Here is a 19,804-nt window from a genome sequence, read left to right on the forward strand (position 1 = left end):
TTTCGCTTGTTTCTTTTTTGGTGGGCCTGCTAGAATGTTTAAAATGACATCTATGGCTTGCATTATATTTCTGTCAGACAGCGCTGTTGAACACAGCCAGTACACGTCAAGTTCAGAGCGGATGGAAATCAGAGAGGCACGTGGAATTTTGAGGATGGTAGGTCTGGAACGATCATTTGTTATAGCCCCCTTCTCTTTAAGTTAAGGAAAAAGAGATTTGCCCCAAGTCACATAGCCTAAAGAAGACCAAGGTCTGCTGACCCTCGACTCTAGTGTTCCTTTCTCTTCCCCGCGATTCTGACTCACTTGCCCGTAAAATCAGTCACTCTCTGCCTGAAGTTCATTGTTATTATGCAAGTGTGTCTGGGAGGGGTGACTTCAGCTGGAGCTAGTTGATTACAGGGTTCTGAGAGGATACAACATAGAACAGATACTTTAAAATTTAGGGATGCTAAGGAGAGCAGTAACGGGTATACTCTTCTGTGATCAGATGGGAGGCTGGGAAAGATGGAGTGAGGTGGAGAGCAGAAATTAGGCTACTGTGCGTCATCACAGGGATGGAGGTAGGCGGGCCACAGAACAGATGGTGCTGGAGGAGGATGTCGGGTTCTGCTCCCAGAAAGGGAGTTTGAAGGGACTGAGGAATGATTTCATAGCTTTGTGCAGGTGTTTGCACGTGTGTATGCAGACTGTTTTAAAAATATATTTGAGTTTTATATATATGGTCCAGAATTCAGAAGTTACAAGAGGGAAGTCATGGAAAAGAAAGTCTTTTTTCCACTCTAATTCACATCTCCCAGTTTGCTGCCCAGAGGCCACCACTGGTGCCAGTCTGTTTATCCTTCCAGAGCTAATCTCTGATATTAAGCTTTTCTTTCTCTTACACAAGTGATGGCATACCACACACTGTGCCGCACTTTTTAAAAACGTAATTAATCTTGGATGTTTGTTCCTTATCAACTCATGGAGAGCTGCCTCTTTCTTATTAGCTACATGGTATTCCATTGTCTGAGAGGCTCACAGGGTTTGAACCCCTGCACCCTTTCCTTTTTTATATACCGAAACCTCTCTGCCCTCTCCTAAGCTTAGAAGCACAGCAACCCTGGGTTTAAGATTAACATGTAATGGTCATGCCTCTTTACTATGCTTCCTGGCAAACACAGCAGTCTGTTCAGCCTGCCTGGTCATTACTGCAGCCACAGTGGGGAGATAAGAGCGGGCCCTTTCACGGTCTGAACACTCCATTTTTTTCTTAGTCTGGAATGGGACTCAAGCAGCCTCTGCCATCTGGTTAAATCAGCCAGAAAAAGGGCAGAAAGAAAGGCCTGAGATGAATTGCAAATAGGGCCCCTATCCACTAGCTCAGCCTCTTCCCTTGCATGAAGCCTCTAGGCTAGTGGACTTCTACCTCTGGCACCCACAGGTGGGGCCTGCTGTCATTCTGCTAATTTTACTCTCTGGATTAGTTAGGCAAGCTTCCTGCAGGCTGGCCAAGGCCTCCCTCACCACCCTGGCGTAGCACCTCTTTGGAACTTAATACATGGAGTGTTTATGGTAGGGCCCTTTTACTTCTCTGCCTCTAGAAACCTTAGTGTTTTGGACTGTAAGAAGCTAAATTAAAGGCAATGGGCACAATACCTTTAGCAGCCTATGAAGTCCCTGTCTGTGCCATTCCTCCAGTGATGAAGTAGGGATCCAGATATTGTTTTCCAGCCTCTCGGCCTGTTGATAAATATTTTTCATGTCTTAAACCAGTGTATATATGTTTTAGAAAATACTTAAAAATTGCCTAAAAGCAAACATGGGACTTGTGATCCCACCACTCAGAGATAACTACTGCTAATATTAGTTGATTTTCTTTTAGTTTTATTTTTTTAAATATCCAACCCTCTTGGTAGCCCAGCTGCTTGAGAACCTGTGAAAAAAATGCCTGTTTGCAGATGATAAATAAATGGCGAGCGATAAGATATATTGGAGCACCTGAGGAAGCCATGTGGGGTAAAACTAATTCGGCCTGAGTTTGTGTTTCCAACAGGGCCTGTTGCCTTCAAGCATGCGTTGTGTATCTGCTTTACCATGTCCCAAAGAGAAGAGTAAATGCCCTTAAGATAATGATGCAACTTCCCCCCACGTTGGTATTTCCTTAAGGATAAGCATTTCTCCCTAGGCTAGGATTTGATTGCTGCACTCATCCTGTGACCACCCAGCTCGAGACAACAGACCTGACACCAGCCACGCCCATCGAGACAGCAGAGCTGCTCCCTGCTGTGTCCATCAATAGCTATATATAGGACAACCTAGGGCCGGCCCCGTGGCTTAGCGGTTAAGTGCGCGCGCTCCGCTGCTAGCGGCCCGGGTTCGGATCCTGGGCGCGCACCAACGCACCGCTTCTCTGGCTATGCTGAGGCCGCGTCCCACATACAGCAACTAGAAGCATGTGCAGCTATGACATACAACTATCTACTGGGGCTTTGGGGAAAAAAATAAATAAATAAAAATCTTAAAAAAAAAAAATATAGGACAACCTGGCAGGGTGATCTTGTGGCTATTGTAAAAGGGACACTGCAATCTGATGTGATACATGCTCTTTGACGGTATATAACCGCTCTGTACACCCTACTTCTTTGGTGCCCTTCCTTCCTTAGGGAAGGAAGGCCTAGGGCCATGGTCCTCAAAAGTTGGCTCATAATAAACTCACCCCAATTTTGATTTATAGATTGGTTATGGATTATTTACATCGACACAGACAAACCTGTTTGTGCATGAGAGGGACTAACTGGCTCAGCTAGGAGTCCTCTACTAAAGAGAGGAGATGATCTAGGAGAGGGTGGGTTGGGGGAGAAGAGACTGGAGCACTCTGTTCTTTTTCTGTGGTGGCTGAAGAGCTGGAGGTATAAGTAGAATGTGGAATGCCTACTGGTGCCCACTTTCCCCAACAGGGCCAGATCCTAATAGGTGGGGTTCGGGTTTTATGACCCATTTCTAATTTTTATTTTTAAGAAATGCTTTTTTTTTTTTTTTGAGGAAGATTGGCCCTGAGCTAACATCTATTGCCAACCTTCCTCCTTTTTTTTTTTCTTTTTTCTTTTTTTCTCCCCAAAGCCCCAGTAGATAGTTGTATGTCATAGTTGTACATCCTTCAAGTTGCTCTGTGTAGGACGCCACCACAGCATGGCTTGATGAGTGGCACATAGGTCTGCGCCCAGGATCTGAACCAGCAAACCCTGGGCCGCCGAAGCAGAGCACACAAACTTAACCGCTCTGCCACCGGGCCGGCCCAGACCTACTTCTAATTTTAATCCTGACCCGAGCTCCTATTGAACACTATTTCCCACCTCCTATTTTTCAGCAGTCTTTTTGAAACTTTTAACATCTCCTTGTCACTTTTGTACTATCTGAGGCAGGAACTGATAAGTATAAGATAATGTTTGGAGACTTGGTTGAAAAACAAAAGGATTTTGGCCAAAGTATAGAAAAAAGTCACTTTAACAATAACATCAACATTATATATATGGAGAAGTTCCTTGGGTAGAAAACCAAATTGTATGGTCTTTACAATGTAACCAACAGGTTCTCACCCTCAGAGATACATTAAGTTCTAGAAAAAGACATTTATCCTTTTATGTAAAAGGCTTGTTTTCCGAATGTGGTAGAGCATCATCCCTTCTTTGGCTCCTTGCTCTGTCTCTAACTTCTCTGACTCCTTTTGTGTCTCTTCAGCTGGCTTCTCTTGTTCTTTCACCTTCAAACTTGGAGTGAGTGTACCCTTAAGGGCTCTGCCCACAGCTCTTCTCTTTCTACCTGTTCTCTCTTGGCAAGTTTTTCTCGTTTCATGGATTCAACTATCTCCTTTATCTGAATGACACCCAGTCTCCAACTCCGTCTCTCACCTCCAGGGTTTGTCTAATTATATTTCCAACTGCAGAGAAAACCTGGATCCACATTCCTTCTCCCCTCCTCAAGTCCCCTACCCAGAGTCTTGGCCTTCGTTCTTATTGCTGATTGGCTTCAACCCCCAACCCACTCAAGCCCTATGTTCTCCCTTGTACTTCGTGTTTCCCTAGTCGGTTTATCCTTCAGATCTCAACTTACTGCTCAGTCAGATGTCTCCATCTATGAAGCCTTCGCTGGCCACTGGCACTCTTACAATGATATTTCTCTTTTTAGCCAGTCTCTTGCACTTAATAGCCAAACGTTTCATTTCACTAAGTCAGTAAATACTTGTTTTGTTCTTTAACCGTTTTAGGGGGTCATAGCTTGTCTCTCCAAATTGATAAAAGCCTTTTGTGTGGGGCAGGAACCATGTCTTCAAATGCTAATAACAATAGCTAACATTTGTAAGGTACTTACAATGGGCCAGGCACCATTCTAAGCACGTTACATATATTAACTAATTGAATCTTATAACAAACCAACGAGATAGATATTATCATATCTATTTAAGAGACAACAAAACAGACACAGAGGGGTTAAGTAACTTGCCCAATTGTCCCACAGCTATTAAGTGGTAGAGCTGGGATCTGAACCTGGGCAGACTGGCACCAGCATTCATGTTCTTATATCCCCTACAACACCTAGAATGAGGCGATGCATGTAAGAGGCCATGTAATGTAGGTTTGTTGGATGAACTTGGATTTAGCCTTGGGAATTAAGGAAGGAAGAAATAGAAGCATCAAAAGTTGGTGAGCCCAAGGCAAGTGTCAGGGCTGTGGAGGTGGAGGTTGGGGAGGAGGAAGGACACAGTGCTTTGGCATCTGTTTTAGCTGTGTCATTGCTTGGCTCATTGTGGAGGGAAAGAGCAGGCAGTGTTCGTTTTCAAATGTACCAGTGATGACAAAGACAGCCAGGTGGGTGTCCTTCGGTGTAGATATAAATACAAGCTGGTGGTTCCATCGGATGATGCACGGTAAGACAAGCTCTTGGTTACCAGCAGCCTCAGCCAGATCCCAAGGAATGGAGTGCTTTCTCTGAAAGGAAGCCACTCTGTGTCTCTGACCCCTTTCAAAGTGTTGTCTGAGAGTTCTGCTCACCCTTCCTCGTCCATTGCAAAGCTGGAGAGCGGCTAAAATTGCCTTGTTACTCTAGAAGGGTCACTCTACCCATTCCAAGTCTCCCTGCACATTTGGGCTCTGGGAGAAGGATAGCAGCCTACTCCCAGCAGGTACCCACTGCTCTGGAACATTCTGAGGATTCTACCCCCTCTTGTCTTAGGACTAATTACTGTTCTGTCCCGTTCGTGGATTTCATGATCTCCTGGGTGACAATTAGTTGTTTCAGAGGTGCTAAAGACAATGGCTGAAAGACATGCCCTGTTAATCCTCCCAGGAAGCACATGAAGTTTTACAAGGCTTTTTTGGAGAAACAAGGTCTAAACCCAATGGAGTAATTTTGCTGTATAAGTGGGAGTGTGGACCCTGGGACCATGATGCCTGAGTTCATATGTTGGCTCCCCTACTTTGACCTTGGGCAAGTCATCTTTCTTGTGCCTTAGTTTCTTTATCTGTAAAATGAAGATAATAATTGCATTACTTCATGGGTTTGTTGTGAGGATTAAATGGTACTAACATGTGAACACTTCAAGTGCGTGGCATAGAAGGAGCAGGTGCTAGCTGTTATTATTGTTGCCTTTGATTAAGTGTGGGATGTGGGAGGGGAGAGTCAGGAGTGCTAGAATCCAGAATCACATATACATCGTACCACAAAAAAGGTAGCCTCCCGATTGCCAGGTTCTCAGCATGGGAACTAATGTTTGCAGATGACTCTACTTACTTAGAGAAGCACTAAGTCCACACTCCCACTTATACAGCAAAATTACTCCATTGGGTTTAGACCTTGTTTCTCCAAAAAAGCCTTGTAAAACTTCATGTGCTTCCTGGGAGGATTAACAGGGCATGTCTTTCAGCCATTGTCTTTAGCACCTCTGAAACAACTAATTGTCACCCAGGAGATCATGAAATCCACGAACGGGACAGAACAGAAGTTCATTGAAGAATATATTTAATTTGCTGAACATGCAGTACATTCATATAGTTTTTAGAGAAATTCTTTTATTGAGAACATAACGGATTATAACATTGTGAAATTGCAAGGGTACATTATTATTTATCCGTCACCATACATATGTGCCCCTTTATCCCTTATGCCCATCCCCAACCCCCTTAGCCCCTGGTAACCACTAACCTGTTCTCTTTATCCATGTGTTTGTTATTCTTCCACATAGGAGTGAAATCATGTGGTGGTTGTCTTTCTCTCTCTGGCTTATTTCTCTTAACATCATACCCTCAAGGTCCATCCATGTTGTTGCAAATGAGATGATTTTGTCTTTTTTTATGGCTGAGTAGTATTCCATTGTATATATATACCACATCTTCTTTATCCATTCATCTGTTGATGGCCAGTTGGGTTGCTTCCACGTCTTTACTATTGTGAATAATGCTGCAATGGACATAGAGGTGCATAAGTCTCTTTGGATTGTTGATTTCAGGTTCGTTGGATAGATTCCCAGTAGTGGGATAGCTGGATCATAGGGTATTTCTATTTTTAATTATTTGAGGAATCTCCATACTGTTTTCCATTGTGGCTGCACCAGTTTGCATTCCCACCAGCAGCGTATGAGTGTTCCCTTTTCTCCACATCCTCTCCAACATTTGTTACTTTTTGTCTTGGTGATTATAGCCATTCTAACGGGTGTAAGGTGATATCTCATTGTAGTTTTGATTTGCATTTCCCTGATGATTAGTGATGTTGAACATCTTTTCATGTGCTTGTTGGCCATCTGTATATCTTCTTTTGAAAAATGTCTGTTTAGGGGCCAGCCCAGTGGTGTAGGAGTTAAGTTCGTATGTTCCAATTTGGCAGCCCAGGTTTCACTGACACGGATCCCTGGTGTGGACCTACGCACCGCTCATCAAGCCATGCTGTGGCGGCATCCTATATACAAAAAATAGAGGAAGACTGATACAGACGTTAGCTCAGGGACAGTCTTCCTCAAGCAAAAAGAGGAAGATTGGCAATAGATGTTAGCTCAGGGCCAATCTTCCTCACCAAAAAAAAAAAAAAATCTGTTCATATCCTCTGCCCATTTTTTCTTTTTGCTGAGGAAGATTTGCCTTGAGCTAACATCTGTGCCAGTCTTCTTCCACTTTATATGTGGGTTGTTGCCACAACATGGCCAATGAGTGGTATAGGTCCGCACCCAGGATCTGAACCTGGGCTGCTGAAGTGGAGTGTGCCGAACTCAACCACCAGGCCACAGGGCTAGCCCCCTCTGCCCATTTTTTCATCAGGTTGTTGTTTTTTTTTGTGAGGAAGATCAGCCCTGAGCTAACATCCATGCCAGTCCTCCTCTTTTTGCTGAGGAAGACTGGCCCTGGGCTAACATCTGTGCCCATCTTCCTCCACTTTATATGGGACGACGCCACAGCATGGCCTGACAAGTGTGCATCGGCGCGCATCCTGGATCCGAACCCGGGCCGCCAGCAGCAGAGCACGCGCACTTAACCACTACACCACGGGGCCGGCCCCTGTTTGTTTTTTTGTTGTTGAGTTTTATGAGTTCTTTATATATTTTGGAAATTAACCCCTTGTTGGATATATGATTTGCAAATATTTTCTCCTAGTTGATGGGTCCTCTTATCATTTTGTTCATGGTTTCCTTTGCCTTGTGGAAGCTCTTTAGTCTGATGAAGTCCCATTTGTTTATTTTTTCTTTTGTTTCCCTTGCCTGAGTAGACGTGGTATTTGAAAGGATGCTGCTAAGACTGATGTCAAAGAGCGTACTGCCTGTATTTTCTTCCAGGAGTTTTATGGTTTCAGGTCTGTAAGACAGGAAATGCTTTCTATTCATTCAAACAACCCTGTTAAAGAAAACCCATGAAAGTGAAATTATCTCTATTTTCTCTTCGATGTACAGTCATATTTGTTCATTATAAATCCATATCTACTACTTTGAGTTCTGCGGTTTTCCAACTACTATCATCATCTATTCAGTGTCCAACATTGTCTACTTCCTTACTATATGTATTTGTTTCCTGTGGCTGCTGTAATAAATTGCCACAAACTGGGTGGCTTAAAACAACAGAAATTTATTCTCTCACTGCTCTGGAGGCTAGAAGTCCAAAATCACGGTGTCTCGCTCTGAGGGCACTGGGGAGATCCTTGCATGGGGTCTTCCAGCTTCTGGTGGCTCTAGGCATGCTGGGCTTGCGGCAGCATGACTCCAGTCTCTGTCTTCATCTTCACTTGGCCTTCTTCTGTGTCTCTGCGTCTTCTCCTTGTCTGTCTCCTATAAGGGCACTTGTCATTGACTTTAGGACCCACATTAATCCAGGATAATCTCATCTTGAGATCCTTAATTACATCTGCAAAGACCCTTATTCTAAATAAGGCGACGGTCTGAGGTTTTGAGTGGACATATCTTCTGGGGGCCACACTTAAACCCCTGACTCCCTGTGCAGTGTTTGTCAGCTGTTTCAGTTTTTTTCCAGCTTTTTGCTTATATAACAGCTCTAACAGATTGCATATGAAAATGCCATAAAATAGTACCATTATTTTCCTTGTGGGTTATTTTCTTGGGATAGTTTTCCCAAGGGGATTTGCAACATAAATGGTGAGAACAGTTTTCTAGTTTGTTTAACATACTGCCAGGGTGTGGTCCAGAAAGACCGGATCACTTTGCATTCCCATAGCAATACGTGAAATAATTGAAAAAACAAAAAAGAGATAATTCAACCAATTGTTTCAGTGTCTGACAGGAGGGAAATAACCAACAAGTGAAGAATTAACTCTGTACAGAATACCAAGGCCTTGGAGAGAAGAAGATAATGACCCGACTGCTTCGTCTTTCCTCCGGTGCCACTTTATCCCACAAGATCTTTTGGTGCTGTCTTAGGAGCTGGCAGCTGAAGCAGGTGGTTACTTGGTCTGTAACAGAGCCTTAGAGGCAGTGAAGGTAAAGGCTTCAGCGCTGGCCTCTGATCAGCTTGGGCCAATTTATGAAGGAGATGAGTTTTTTCTTAGTTCCCCAACCTCAGCATTCTCTGCACTGTGCTAGTCTGTCCTGGACCCCCAACCTAAGCACCCACTGCCTCATGTTCTCACTGCCTTCTCTTTCTGCTGAGTTCTACGTGACCCACTGATGTTAGCCTAAAGGGTTGCCCCCTCCCAGGGGAGGTGAGTTTAACAAGCATCAAAGGTGAAGCTATAGAGACAATGCTCTGAAATGTGCCATTTCTGACATCAACCCATTGGGAGGAGTGGAGGGAAGAATCACGGCCAGTAGGAAAATATTGCCTGCCCCAACTGAAGACAAAACAACCCAGACTCTCCAAGGTTGGTTTTGGAAGGAGACTGGCCTGGGAGAAGGGCCAGCTGGATTGTGTGGCTCCAAATTTGTCCCGAGATTCACCTTTTCTCTGGTGGTCTCTTGATGATTATGGCTGCTGCAACCATGCAGCCCTCACTTTATCTGTGATTACTGTGGCAAAAAATGCCTACCCTCCCTTTCTCTTAGTGCCCTGCAGCATATGAGAAACAAGCTTGGCATATTAATATTTAAATGTGAGTGTACTTAGGGCTAGGGGTAACCAAAGTTAAATAAATACGGCAAGTACCTTGATAAATAAATGACAAGCAATAGGATATATCGGAATATATGAGGAAGCCATTTGGTATAAAACTAATTCGGCCTGAACTTGTTTTTCCAAAAGGGCCTGACATGACCATTGAGCATGCATTGTATATCTGCTTTAAGTATTTACTGTGTCACAAAGACACGAACAATGCCCTTAAAGATAAGGATGTAGGGCCGGCCCCGTGGCTTAGCGGTTAAGTGCGTGCGCTCCGCTGCTGGCGGCCCGGGTTCGGATCCTGGGCGCGCACCGCTTCTCCGGCTATGCTGGGGCCGCGTCCCACATACAGCAACTGGAAGGATGTGCAGCTATGACATACAACTATCTACTGGGGCTTTGGGGGGGAAAAATAAATAAATAAAATCTTTAAAAAAAAAAAAAAGATAAGGATGCAAATTTCCCCACATTGGCATTTCCTTAAGGACAAGCATCTTTCCCTAGGCTAGGGATTGATTGCTGACCTGCTGTATTCGAGGAAATGCCAGCACAGCAATCTCGTGATTATTGTAAAAGGGACATTCCAATCATATGTGATACATGCTTTTTGACGGTATATAACCACTCTGTACACCCCACTTCTTTGGAGTGCTCCCTTCCTTTGTGAAAGGACTCTCCCGGGCTATATGGTCCTCAGATCTGGCTCATGGTAAACTCACCCCAATTTTGATTTATAGATTGGTTATGGATCATTTGCACTGACAACCTACATTCAGATAATCTGATTATAAAATATAGTTTGCTCTTTGGAATTCCAGGCTCACCCCAGCAGTGTAGGTGCCTGGAAATTAACAGATCTTTCTTGTGTCTCTTCCACTGGGCTCCCAGTTTCCCCCCACCTGGTAAACTCTGTCTTTAATACCCACCCACTAGAGCACCACCCTAGGAATGTGGACTCTTGAAGTCTAAGATAAGAGAACGAAGACAAGCCCTCCGTATCTCAGGTTTGTCCTTCCAGTTCCAGTTTACAGGTGATGATTAAACATCTGAGCTCAGCCTCTGGCGTCAGACTCCCTGAGTGCAAACCCCAGCTCCATCTCTTACCGGTTGTGTGATCAGGAATAAGAGTTAACATTTCTAAATCTCAAAATTCTTCATCTGTAAAATGGGGATAATAGAAATTTTAATTTCACAGGTTTGTTGTGAGGAGTAAAAGAGGTAAGCCCTTAACACAGTGTTTAGCACATAGAAAGTGCTCAGTGTCAGGATAGTGTATAAATAATAGGTATATAAATATCATGAAGACTAACTCTTCTCCTGGGTGATTGATAGAAATTACATTACCCCCTATGCAAATGGGTGTGGCTCAACTTTTTAGGCTATCAGTATACTGTATTTGAGAATGTGACCCCACAGCACAAAAACTCATGCAAGAAGAAATATGTTCACACATAGTACCTGGAATGTAGTGGAGGTGGAGTTATTTCTTTACAAGGCCTAAATCACATTGTATGCGATTGCTTTCTCATAAATAGCCCAGATTTGACTTCAGTTTTACCACCTGCAAAAAGGGGATTGTATTTGTCAGGGTTCTCCAGAGAAACAGAACCAATAGGAGATATATCCTATTCTATATGTATATGTATATGTGTATATGTCTATGTCTATGTCTATGTCTATCTATGTCTAGAGAGAGGGAGAGAGAAGCAATTGGCTCACGTGATTATGGAGGCTGAGAAGTCCCAAGATTTGCAGTCAGCAAGCTGGAGACCCAGGAGAGCTGAGGGTATAAATTCCAGTCTGAGGGCAGGAGAAGACTGATGTCCCAGCTCAAGCAGTCAGGCAGGCAGCCATTCCCTCTTACTCAGCATTTTTGTTCTATTCGAGTCTTCAACTGATTGGACAAGGCCCACCCACATTACGGAGGGCAATCTGCCTTACTCAAGTCTGTGATTTAAATGTTAATCTCATTCAGAAATACCCTCACAGACACATCCAGAATAATGTTTGACCAAATGTTTGCTCTTTGGAATTCACAGGCTCACCCCAGCTGTGTGGGTGCCTGGAAATTAACAGATCTTTAAAGTTGACACATAAAATTAACCATCACAGGACTAAAAAAACATGTCCTTCCTTCTTTCCAAACTTCTACTCAGGGAGAAAGGCATAGGATGGAGGTGGAATGGGAGAAGTATCAATGAGATCTGGGTTGCCACAAGTCAAATAATTGTAAGACAGAGGGCTTAAAAACCAAAAAGAAGTAAACCTTTTTTTATTCCAAACTCTAAGGCTCCTGTCTTAGTCTGCTCCAGCTGCCATAACAAAATACCACACAGTGGGTGGCTTAACCCACAGAAATTAATTTTCTTACAGTTCTGGAGGCTGGAAGTGCAAGATTAAGGTCCAGCAGGGTCAGTCTCTGCTGAGGCCTCTCTTTGTGGCTTGTAGACAACCACCCTCTCTCTGTGTTCTCACATGGCCTTCCTCTGTGCACGTGCACTCCTGGTATCTCTTATAAGGACACCAGTCCTATTGGATCAGGGCCCCACTCTTATGACCTCATTTAACCTTAATTACCTTCTAAAGACTCTGTCTCCAACTACAGTCACACTGAGGGTTAAAGCTTCAACATATGAACTTGGGGGGACACAATTCAGTCCATAACAGCTATCCTTCTTCTTATCTCCCTGGAACCAAAAGATGCTATATCCCGCATTTATGGTGTAGTCATGGCTCCCTCCAGCCCTAAACACCATATACAGAAAGATGATGAGGTTCAAAAGGCATCACCATAATGATAGGCAATTGAATACAATCATAATCACTAGCATTGTCCTTATCATTTTTATCCCAAGACATTAAGAACGTGTTCATAAGGTATTTGCTGGTTCACAAAGAGAACTCGAAAAATCAGTTTATTCAGCAATGTTTACTGAGTAACTTTGATGCACTCAACTAGGTACTTTTGATGGGGAGGGCACTAAGATGAGTAACACAACCCCTGCCTTCAAGGTGTTCCAATTTTGGAGGAACACTTGGACACTCCCGCATATCTAGAATCCAAAGTAGAAAGTGATAAATGTAATGGAAGAAGTAATAGAATGTGCTACAGGAGTTTGGAAGAGAGATAAATATACAGTTAATAATAGTCATTATCCCTTATTGAGCATGTACCATTTGCTTGGCAGTTAGCTTAATCATGATTCTCAATTTTCAGGATCTTACATTATAAGATAGACAAGAATTCAACTCATAATTTATGAAGTACTGTATGTATCAGTGGGTAAAGCATTATGTTTGGTACTCTCTTAGATGCAAAGATGATTAAGACATGTGCCCTGTCCTCTGGAAACTCATAGTATAAATAAAAAAATATACAAAGGGGTGGTTAGCAGAACAAATTGCTACATAAATAAAGAAAAGAAGTGTTCTCATTCTCCACTGGCCAGAGATAGGCACCTCTTAGGAGTGGGAGAGAAGGTGAGTCTGTGTCTGTGGCTTGGAGACTTGGAGCGTCACCATGTCTGGTCAAGGCAGCTCTATGCAGTAGCGTCTGGCAGAAAAGCCAGGAATTTGTCTGGAGTGACTTGGTGGTCCGTGGTCAGGGGCCTGAGGAGAGTGGGAGAGAAGACAGAAGCTGGGTTACCTGTTGTGGGTTGGCCCTGGTGTGGAATTTTACAGTGAGACCAAAAGACCATAATCATCCAACCCACCACGGAGCTGGGCGGAGGGGACAGGGAAGTGGAGAAAAGTTTAATAAAGTGGCCAAAATTGCAAGTGTGAAGAGAGGAGCTCTTACCCAGGCCAGACCCAGCTCCCCTCCCCCTCTCAGACTAGAGGGAGAGTAAGGGAATCCCTTGCCCTTCGGCATCATTTGTGTCAAGGAGGCAGCCAGAACTCTGAGATCATTCTGTACATTCTGGGCTTAAAAGTAGGACAAGGGGTAATGTAATGATAAGTGGATCAGGAAAGAGATTGGAAAATAATGGTGGACGGTGGTGGACATCCACATAGTAGTGGAAACGCGAACAGCTGACATAGAGCCCCTGCTGTGTCCCAGGAGCTTTATGAGCGTTGCCTCCTTTAACTCGCGGTGACCGGGTAGGCCTTGAAGGAGGCAGAGACAGGCCCCAGAGCAGAGGCTGGGCAAGTGGCTCTCGAGCTGAGCCTGGAGCCGGTTCCTCCCGCCGCGAGCCGGCACCGCCCCTGCGCTCTCCCGGGTGGAGGGTGACCGCGGTCGACTAAACCCAGCAGGTGCCTTTCCCGCCCGCCCGGGCCAGGCCTTCCTGGCTCAGCTAGTGTTTGGGAGCAGGAAGAGAATGAAAGTTTGGGGAGCAGCGAACGTCTTGCCTAACAACGTGATTACATTTCTTTCCTAAGCAGCTGGAATGATAATGGCCCATCTCCCGGGGGCAGGGGCGCGCTCTGGTGATAGGACTGCCTCCCGGTGGAGGCGAGGAGTCCGCCGAGCAATTCCCACCGCGAGGCGCCCAAGGTGCGGAGAGCTGAGCCGCCGGCGGGCGGGGAGGAGCGATTGTGACCCGCCGGGTCCCTCCCCTCCGCGGGCACTGTGATGCTGCAAGGCAGCTGCTGGCCTGGCATGTCTGTCCCCGGCCCCCTCCCGCCCAGCGTGTCACAACAGCGGAGGCGGCCTATCTGGAGCAGTTGGGGTGGGCAGGCCCAGCGGGGAGGCGAGCGGGCGAGCAGAGCGGTCGCGATGGTGAGCCTTCCGGGCCTGGGGCGGGGGCCGGGGCCCCGGGGCGCGGGGCGAGCGCCCAGCCGAGAGCCGAGACTACGCAGGCTAACGGATCCATGGCTTTGGATCTGCAGAGCTCAGTCTCCTGGGGGGCAGTGTCAGTTCAGGGTTGAGGGGACAGAGGACACCTGGTGCCGTTACCCTTTACTGTAGAGGGAAAGGAGACACCTGGGGCGAGTTGCCCCTCGAAAGGACCTAAGGGAGATCTGCACAAGCAGGCGAGTGGAGGGAGGACATGGGGAGGCCGGTGCAGAAGAGGTGAGATTCTGAGGGATCCCCAGACGGGCAGGCTCCTCAGTGACCAGAGTGGGGAGAAAAGGGGGGCACTCCGGGGATTCCAGATGGGTGGGCTGGGCCCGGGGGGGCTGGGGGAGTGGGTGCAGTCAGGTCCCCAAACCCAGACAAATGTGACAGGGACTTAGAGCATCACAATCCCCCCAGGCTTGGGGTCGTTCTCCTTTCCCGTCCCAAGCCGTCTGCTTGGGTTTGGGGCTCTTAACAGCTCGAGGTCTCCCCGCTTTCCAGGCACCTGGCACCCATGGCAACTCCCCAGTTTCCAGCCGTCAAAGTCAGAAGGACTCTGGCACACAGAAGTTTCCCTCCGGAAGGCCAGGGGACTTCAGACTTCTCATTTTGTTTCCTGCCTGCCTTAGGGGGCTCTGCAGCGACTCCTTTCCCCCACCCCTGCCTCTATCTCCTCTCCCAGATGCAGATCTTACTTGCCAGAGAGGGCCTCGCCAAACTCCGTAGTTCCACCCTCTAGAATCCCCCCGTCACCCTCCGCGTCCCGGGGTGGGTAAAATTCGCCTCCAGTCCACTTCTCGGGGGGCCCTGGAAAGCCGGAGACCTCGCCCAGAGTCCTGGATTCCGTGGCCGGAGGTGGGTGGGAAAGGTTGGGTGGGGGAGGGGAGCGGAATGAGCATGTCCGGCAGGCCAAGCTCAGGTTCTCTGGGCACTCTGGCTGCAGGTGTCAGTGACCCAGCAGGCCAGGCGAGAACCTCCCCCCTCCCCTGGCCTCTGCTCATTTTGGAAAGTGCCCAGGGCCCTCTGGCTCTGGCCCCAGCTCTGCTGGTTCTTGCTCCAGGTCTGGCCAGCACTCTCCCTCTCTGGAGCATGCTTCCAGACACACCTGGGAGCTTGAAGTACCTGGGGAATACTGGGGAGAGTGGCCAGAGAAGTCCACGCCTGCCTGAGGTCCCTGGTGTGGGGCTGTAGAAGGTGCCCAGAGCTGGGAGTTCAGAATTTTGGCTCCTGGCTCTGCAGTTAGCTGTGTGCCTTCAAGAAGGTCATTTAACCTCTCTGGACTGGTTTTTCTCATCTACAAAATGAAGAGAGGTTATAGTTCAAATTTCCAAAGCTCTACCTAGCTTTACGGTTTTAAACTTTTTATTATAAGGAATTTCAAACATATACGAAAGGAGAGAGAATGATATAATGAACCGCTGTATATGCATCATCTAGTTTCAACAATTACCTACTTAAGATGAGTCTTGCTTCGTTTATTCTCCTTTCCCTCTCTCCCCATTATTTTGAAGCAAATCCTAGGCAGCATACTCAAGACTTGATATTTAATATTTATAACATCTAGCACGTAGCTAGTGCTTTGTAATTTTCAAAGTGCTTTCTCTTGCATGTTTTGATTTTCACCCTAATGCCATAGTTGCCTGTCAGAGTGGAGCCTAAAGGAGGCTTATAGGGGAGCCAAGGGTCATAGTTTGCCCTCTAAGTGAACTTCAATGTGTATTCAACAGGCAAGTTTCTGAAAATACCTGGTAAATCAAAAACTTAGACAGTAAAACCTTATTTTAAATGTGCTAAAGAATTTGGATGTTTAATTGAAAACCTATAGTTGAATATTTTGAAAAGAGAGTATCTTTTATTTATTTTGAAATACTGAATTTTGTATAGCAGGTTCTATTTAGAACATGTACTTCCATGGGCAGCATTGTCTTGATGGGAAAACATTTTTTATTGAACATTTACCACTCACAGCAGCTCTTCTTAAAAATCCCTTGACACATTCCTAAAGGCTGGAATGACACGTCTATAAACCTAGACCCAAAGAATCCCACCCTTGCAGAAAGGGCTTTACTTCCTCCAGCAGGTTAAGTGTCAAGCAGCCATCCCCCACATTCTCTTTTCCTTGTGGAGTTGGGGAGACGCTGCCTCTGCGTTAGGGAGAATTCGATTCAGCATTTCTGTAGGTTCTAGGTAAGAAATGTATACCTAATCCTATAACTGAGCATTCCCGTCTGCTCCCCCTGTCCCTCTAGTAAGCAGTTCTCCTGGGAACTGAAACTGTGACACCTTTTTTGGGAGGTGGTGTGGAGAATCCTGGCCAGGTGCCCCAAGCCAAGCTCATATCAATGATACCAGGCTAGAGAAAGTGTCTGTGGTTTATGAGGAGGTGAGAGCATCTCACACAGCCTCCTCAACTGCATTTCTTCTGGATTGCAGAGCACCAGTTGAGTTCAGGTGGGAATAGGCATCAAACGGCAACAAAAAGTCTGTCTTCCCACAAAAATGGGCAGCTAGAGAGGAGGGGAGAGTGTTCTGGAGGCGAGATGGATGCAAGTTTCTATGTCTGTGGTCCTCTGCAAACTGCCCTTGTGTTGGCAGGCATGGCTGAGCTCTGCAGGGTCCATACTTACATGCTGACCTCAGAGCACTGCTTGGGGTACCCAAGGGGCTGCAGGTCACTGCTCCCTCCTCCCTCCCATCACTAAGTGCAGGTTCCCCCAGAGGTCATTGAGTACATGCCTCTGAGCAGTGGAGGAGTCCTGATGAGCAGAGCTCCCCCAGGCTGGGGCTGGGGCAGAGGTGCTGGGTACATGAGGGGCAGCTGGTGAGTTTTCATAGGAGCTTCCAGACTCGGGTCAGGCCCAGCAGAGCTAAGGGTTAGTGCTGTTGCTGCGTGTCCTTTCTGAGGGGGATCCTGAGTGACCTTGAAAGGAAGATGAAAAGTTAAAAATAATTTTTGAGGAGGAAATAGCTGGTGAATACAGGGTTGGTGATAGGGGTGGGTGGGAGGAGGTGGTGCTCTTGGGGAGCAGAAGCGGACTAACTGCTCCTTTTTCCTTTGGCCACCAAGGGACCAACAATACTATCTGTGGCCTTTGTGGTTGACATTTCGCCTGTCGGTGTCTTCCTATTAGAATTTCTCCCAGGTGATGAGCTGAGGAAGAGAACAGGAAAACGGAGTGGGCACTGTGCATAGGATTAAAACTCCTTAACTATCTCTCACACTTGCCTCTAATGTCAGCTAAGGCTCAAAGCCTTTTGACATCAGAGGGTCTCTTACGCTGGGACTCTCCTTACCAACCCCTCGCCATTCCTGAGGTGGCCTCACGGCACCTTGATTGCTGCCCTGACTGCTTTGCCCATAACCTGAGCCCCTCCTGAGCCGCCTGCATGCGCGTGTGTGAATCTAGGTCGACTCTTTGTTCCTGCTGTCTCTGGCTTCTATCTATTCTTTGTTGGGAGTGATTCCAAATATGCTCTAATTGAAGGGTTTTGAGCAGAGATAATTCAAACAATCTTTCGTGAATCACATTTGCTCTCACTTTAATTATCCCTCTGTAACACTGTGGAGCTACTTTTTACTTACCATCTCTGACCTAGATCCTAAAATGTATGTGATTTATTATCCGAGCCTGACAACTAGAAATAATTTGGTGCAATAAGAAAGTGACAGTGTAGCATCAGACCACACAGGTGATCGGGCACTGGTCTCAGGGTTTCATGTGGCATACACTGTTGGCCCTTGAAGAAAGTTCCTTTCCTAGATAATATGCCAGTTTTACTGTTTTGTGATACTTCAAAATGATTTTTAAAGCTACGAAGCCTCCTTTTACAGAGGATTGTGATTAGGGGATCTTAGTCCTCTGAGAGCAAAGCAGCAGGAAATGACTAATATTAAAATAGAAATAATATAAGATTGACATAAGGAAAGATTTCTTGCAGTGGAATTATAACGGCTGTCAAGTTCTAGAATTTCTTTTTTTGATGTTCTGCAAAACACAGGCTCCCCTCCCCGTGGAGGACGGGTGTAGGTGGCACAGGTGTCTCGTCTGCTCCGCCCTGCGTGAGCCCACGCTTCAGACACACTCAGCAGTTTGTGGGGCCTGCCCTGGATTTTCCTGCCTCTTGTTCACACCACTCCTGAATCCAACAGAAAAGATCGTGTCGGCACGTCTGCATTCCTCAAGGTCTCCGCAAATATTCTTCCTCCAGGAAACCAAGCCAGAAGTTGTTTTTTTCTCCTTTGAACTCCTGTTGCCTCTTAGGCACCGGCCAGTCTCCTCATTAACTAGACTGGAGCCCTCAGGGCAGGGTTTTCATTCCCATCATCCCCGTATTGACGGGGCACCGGCTGCGGTCAAGCTCTGTGCTCGACACCGGGGGCTCGGTGAGGAAACAAGCGTTCCTTGCCCTCACAGGACTTACTTTCTCTTCTAGGAAAGTCAGCAAATAGAACAAGTGACCGTAGTGTGGTGTGACAAATGCAACGATAGGGAAGAAGGGGATTGTGGGAGCGCACAGTAGGGCCTATGCTGGTTGGGCTGGATCCAGACTTCCTGTACAAAGTGACATTTAATGAGAGACCTGAAGGATGAAGAGGAGTCAGCGCAGTACCTTTCAGTGCTTTCTTGCACATAATAACACAGTCAATGTTTGTTGTAGGAATGAACAGAGGAGGTACCTTTTGTAGTTCTCCCAGCACTAGGTCTGTGTAAGCAGGTGTCATACTTCTCTGTTAGTCTCTCTATCTCCCTCATCTTCACCCCCTGGACTGGTGGGCAGAGAGGCTCCAGCAGCACACGGGGCCCCTCGCCTCACAGACCCAGCTCACTGGTCTGAGCTCTACAAGCCCTGATTCAAAATAGAACTGAGAGAGAGAAATAGTGTGAGAAAGTATGAGCTCTGACTGGCTAGAGAAGGGAATCTGAAATATGAGTTTGGAGCAAATGTATGACTTAAATACCCTGTGCTGGGTCAACTTGCTCTCTGCAGCCCGCCTCCCCCACAACACATACACACCAGCCCCGAGAAACAGATTCCTGGTTCTATCAGAGAAGGATGACCCATTTTCAAAGAGGCTACCACCATGAGCCACACTCAGTTTCTCTCTGCACTGGAGCTTTTCTGCACAAGTTTGGCCTTGCTCTACGTCATCGGGCTGCCTGATGTTGTGCCGGCACCCCAGGGCCCTGGAAGTTCAGAGTGCAAGTGAGGCAGGAGGTTGTGTGGTGTAAAGGATAGAACTCAGGCCGAGGTCAGAAGACCTGGATTCCAGTCCAGGCTCTGTGCTACAGAGCTGTGAAATACTGAATCTGTCCCTTTACCACTGTGAGCCTCAGCCTTTTCATCTTTACAATAATGGGGAGGGAATCCTATTTGGTGATCCACGAGGCCAGTCCAGTTCTAGTGTCCTAAGCCCTCTGAGCTAACATAACAACCCTGCTTATGACAGATGGACGGC

The 19,804-nt window shown here is 46.4% G+C and overlaps 1 protein-coding gene across 2 annotated transcripts in view; it reads left to right on the forward strand.

Moving 5' to 3' along the window:
• Nucleotides 1-34: 34 nt before the first annotated feature.
• TUBA8 (tubulin alpha 8) overlaps nt 35-19,804 on the forward strand; it is a 32,867-nt gene continuing 13,097 nt past the window's right edge. The window contains exon 1 of one of the 2 annotated variants that reach the window (XM_087443005.1): nt 35-157. In XM_087443005.1, coding sequence (XP_087299131.1) covers nt 35-157 — 123 coding nt within the window. Of the gene's footprint in view, nt 158-13,985; nt 14,287-19,804 lie in introns of those variants that run through there. The other variant, XM_004438812.3, reaches the window with a different exon arrangement.

This window comes from Ceratotherium simum, chromosome 17 (assembly GCF_057802395.1).
Source record: "Ceratotherium simum simum isolate JZ-2026a chromosome 17, ASM5780239v1, whole genome shotgun sequence".
Lineage (NCBI taxonomy): Eukaryota > Metazoa > Chordata > Mammalia > Perissodactyla > Rhinocerotidae > Ceratotherium > Ceratotherium simum.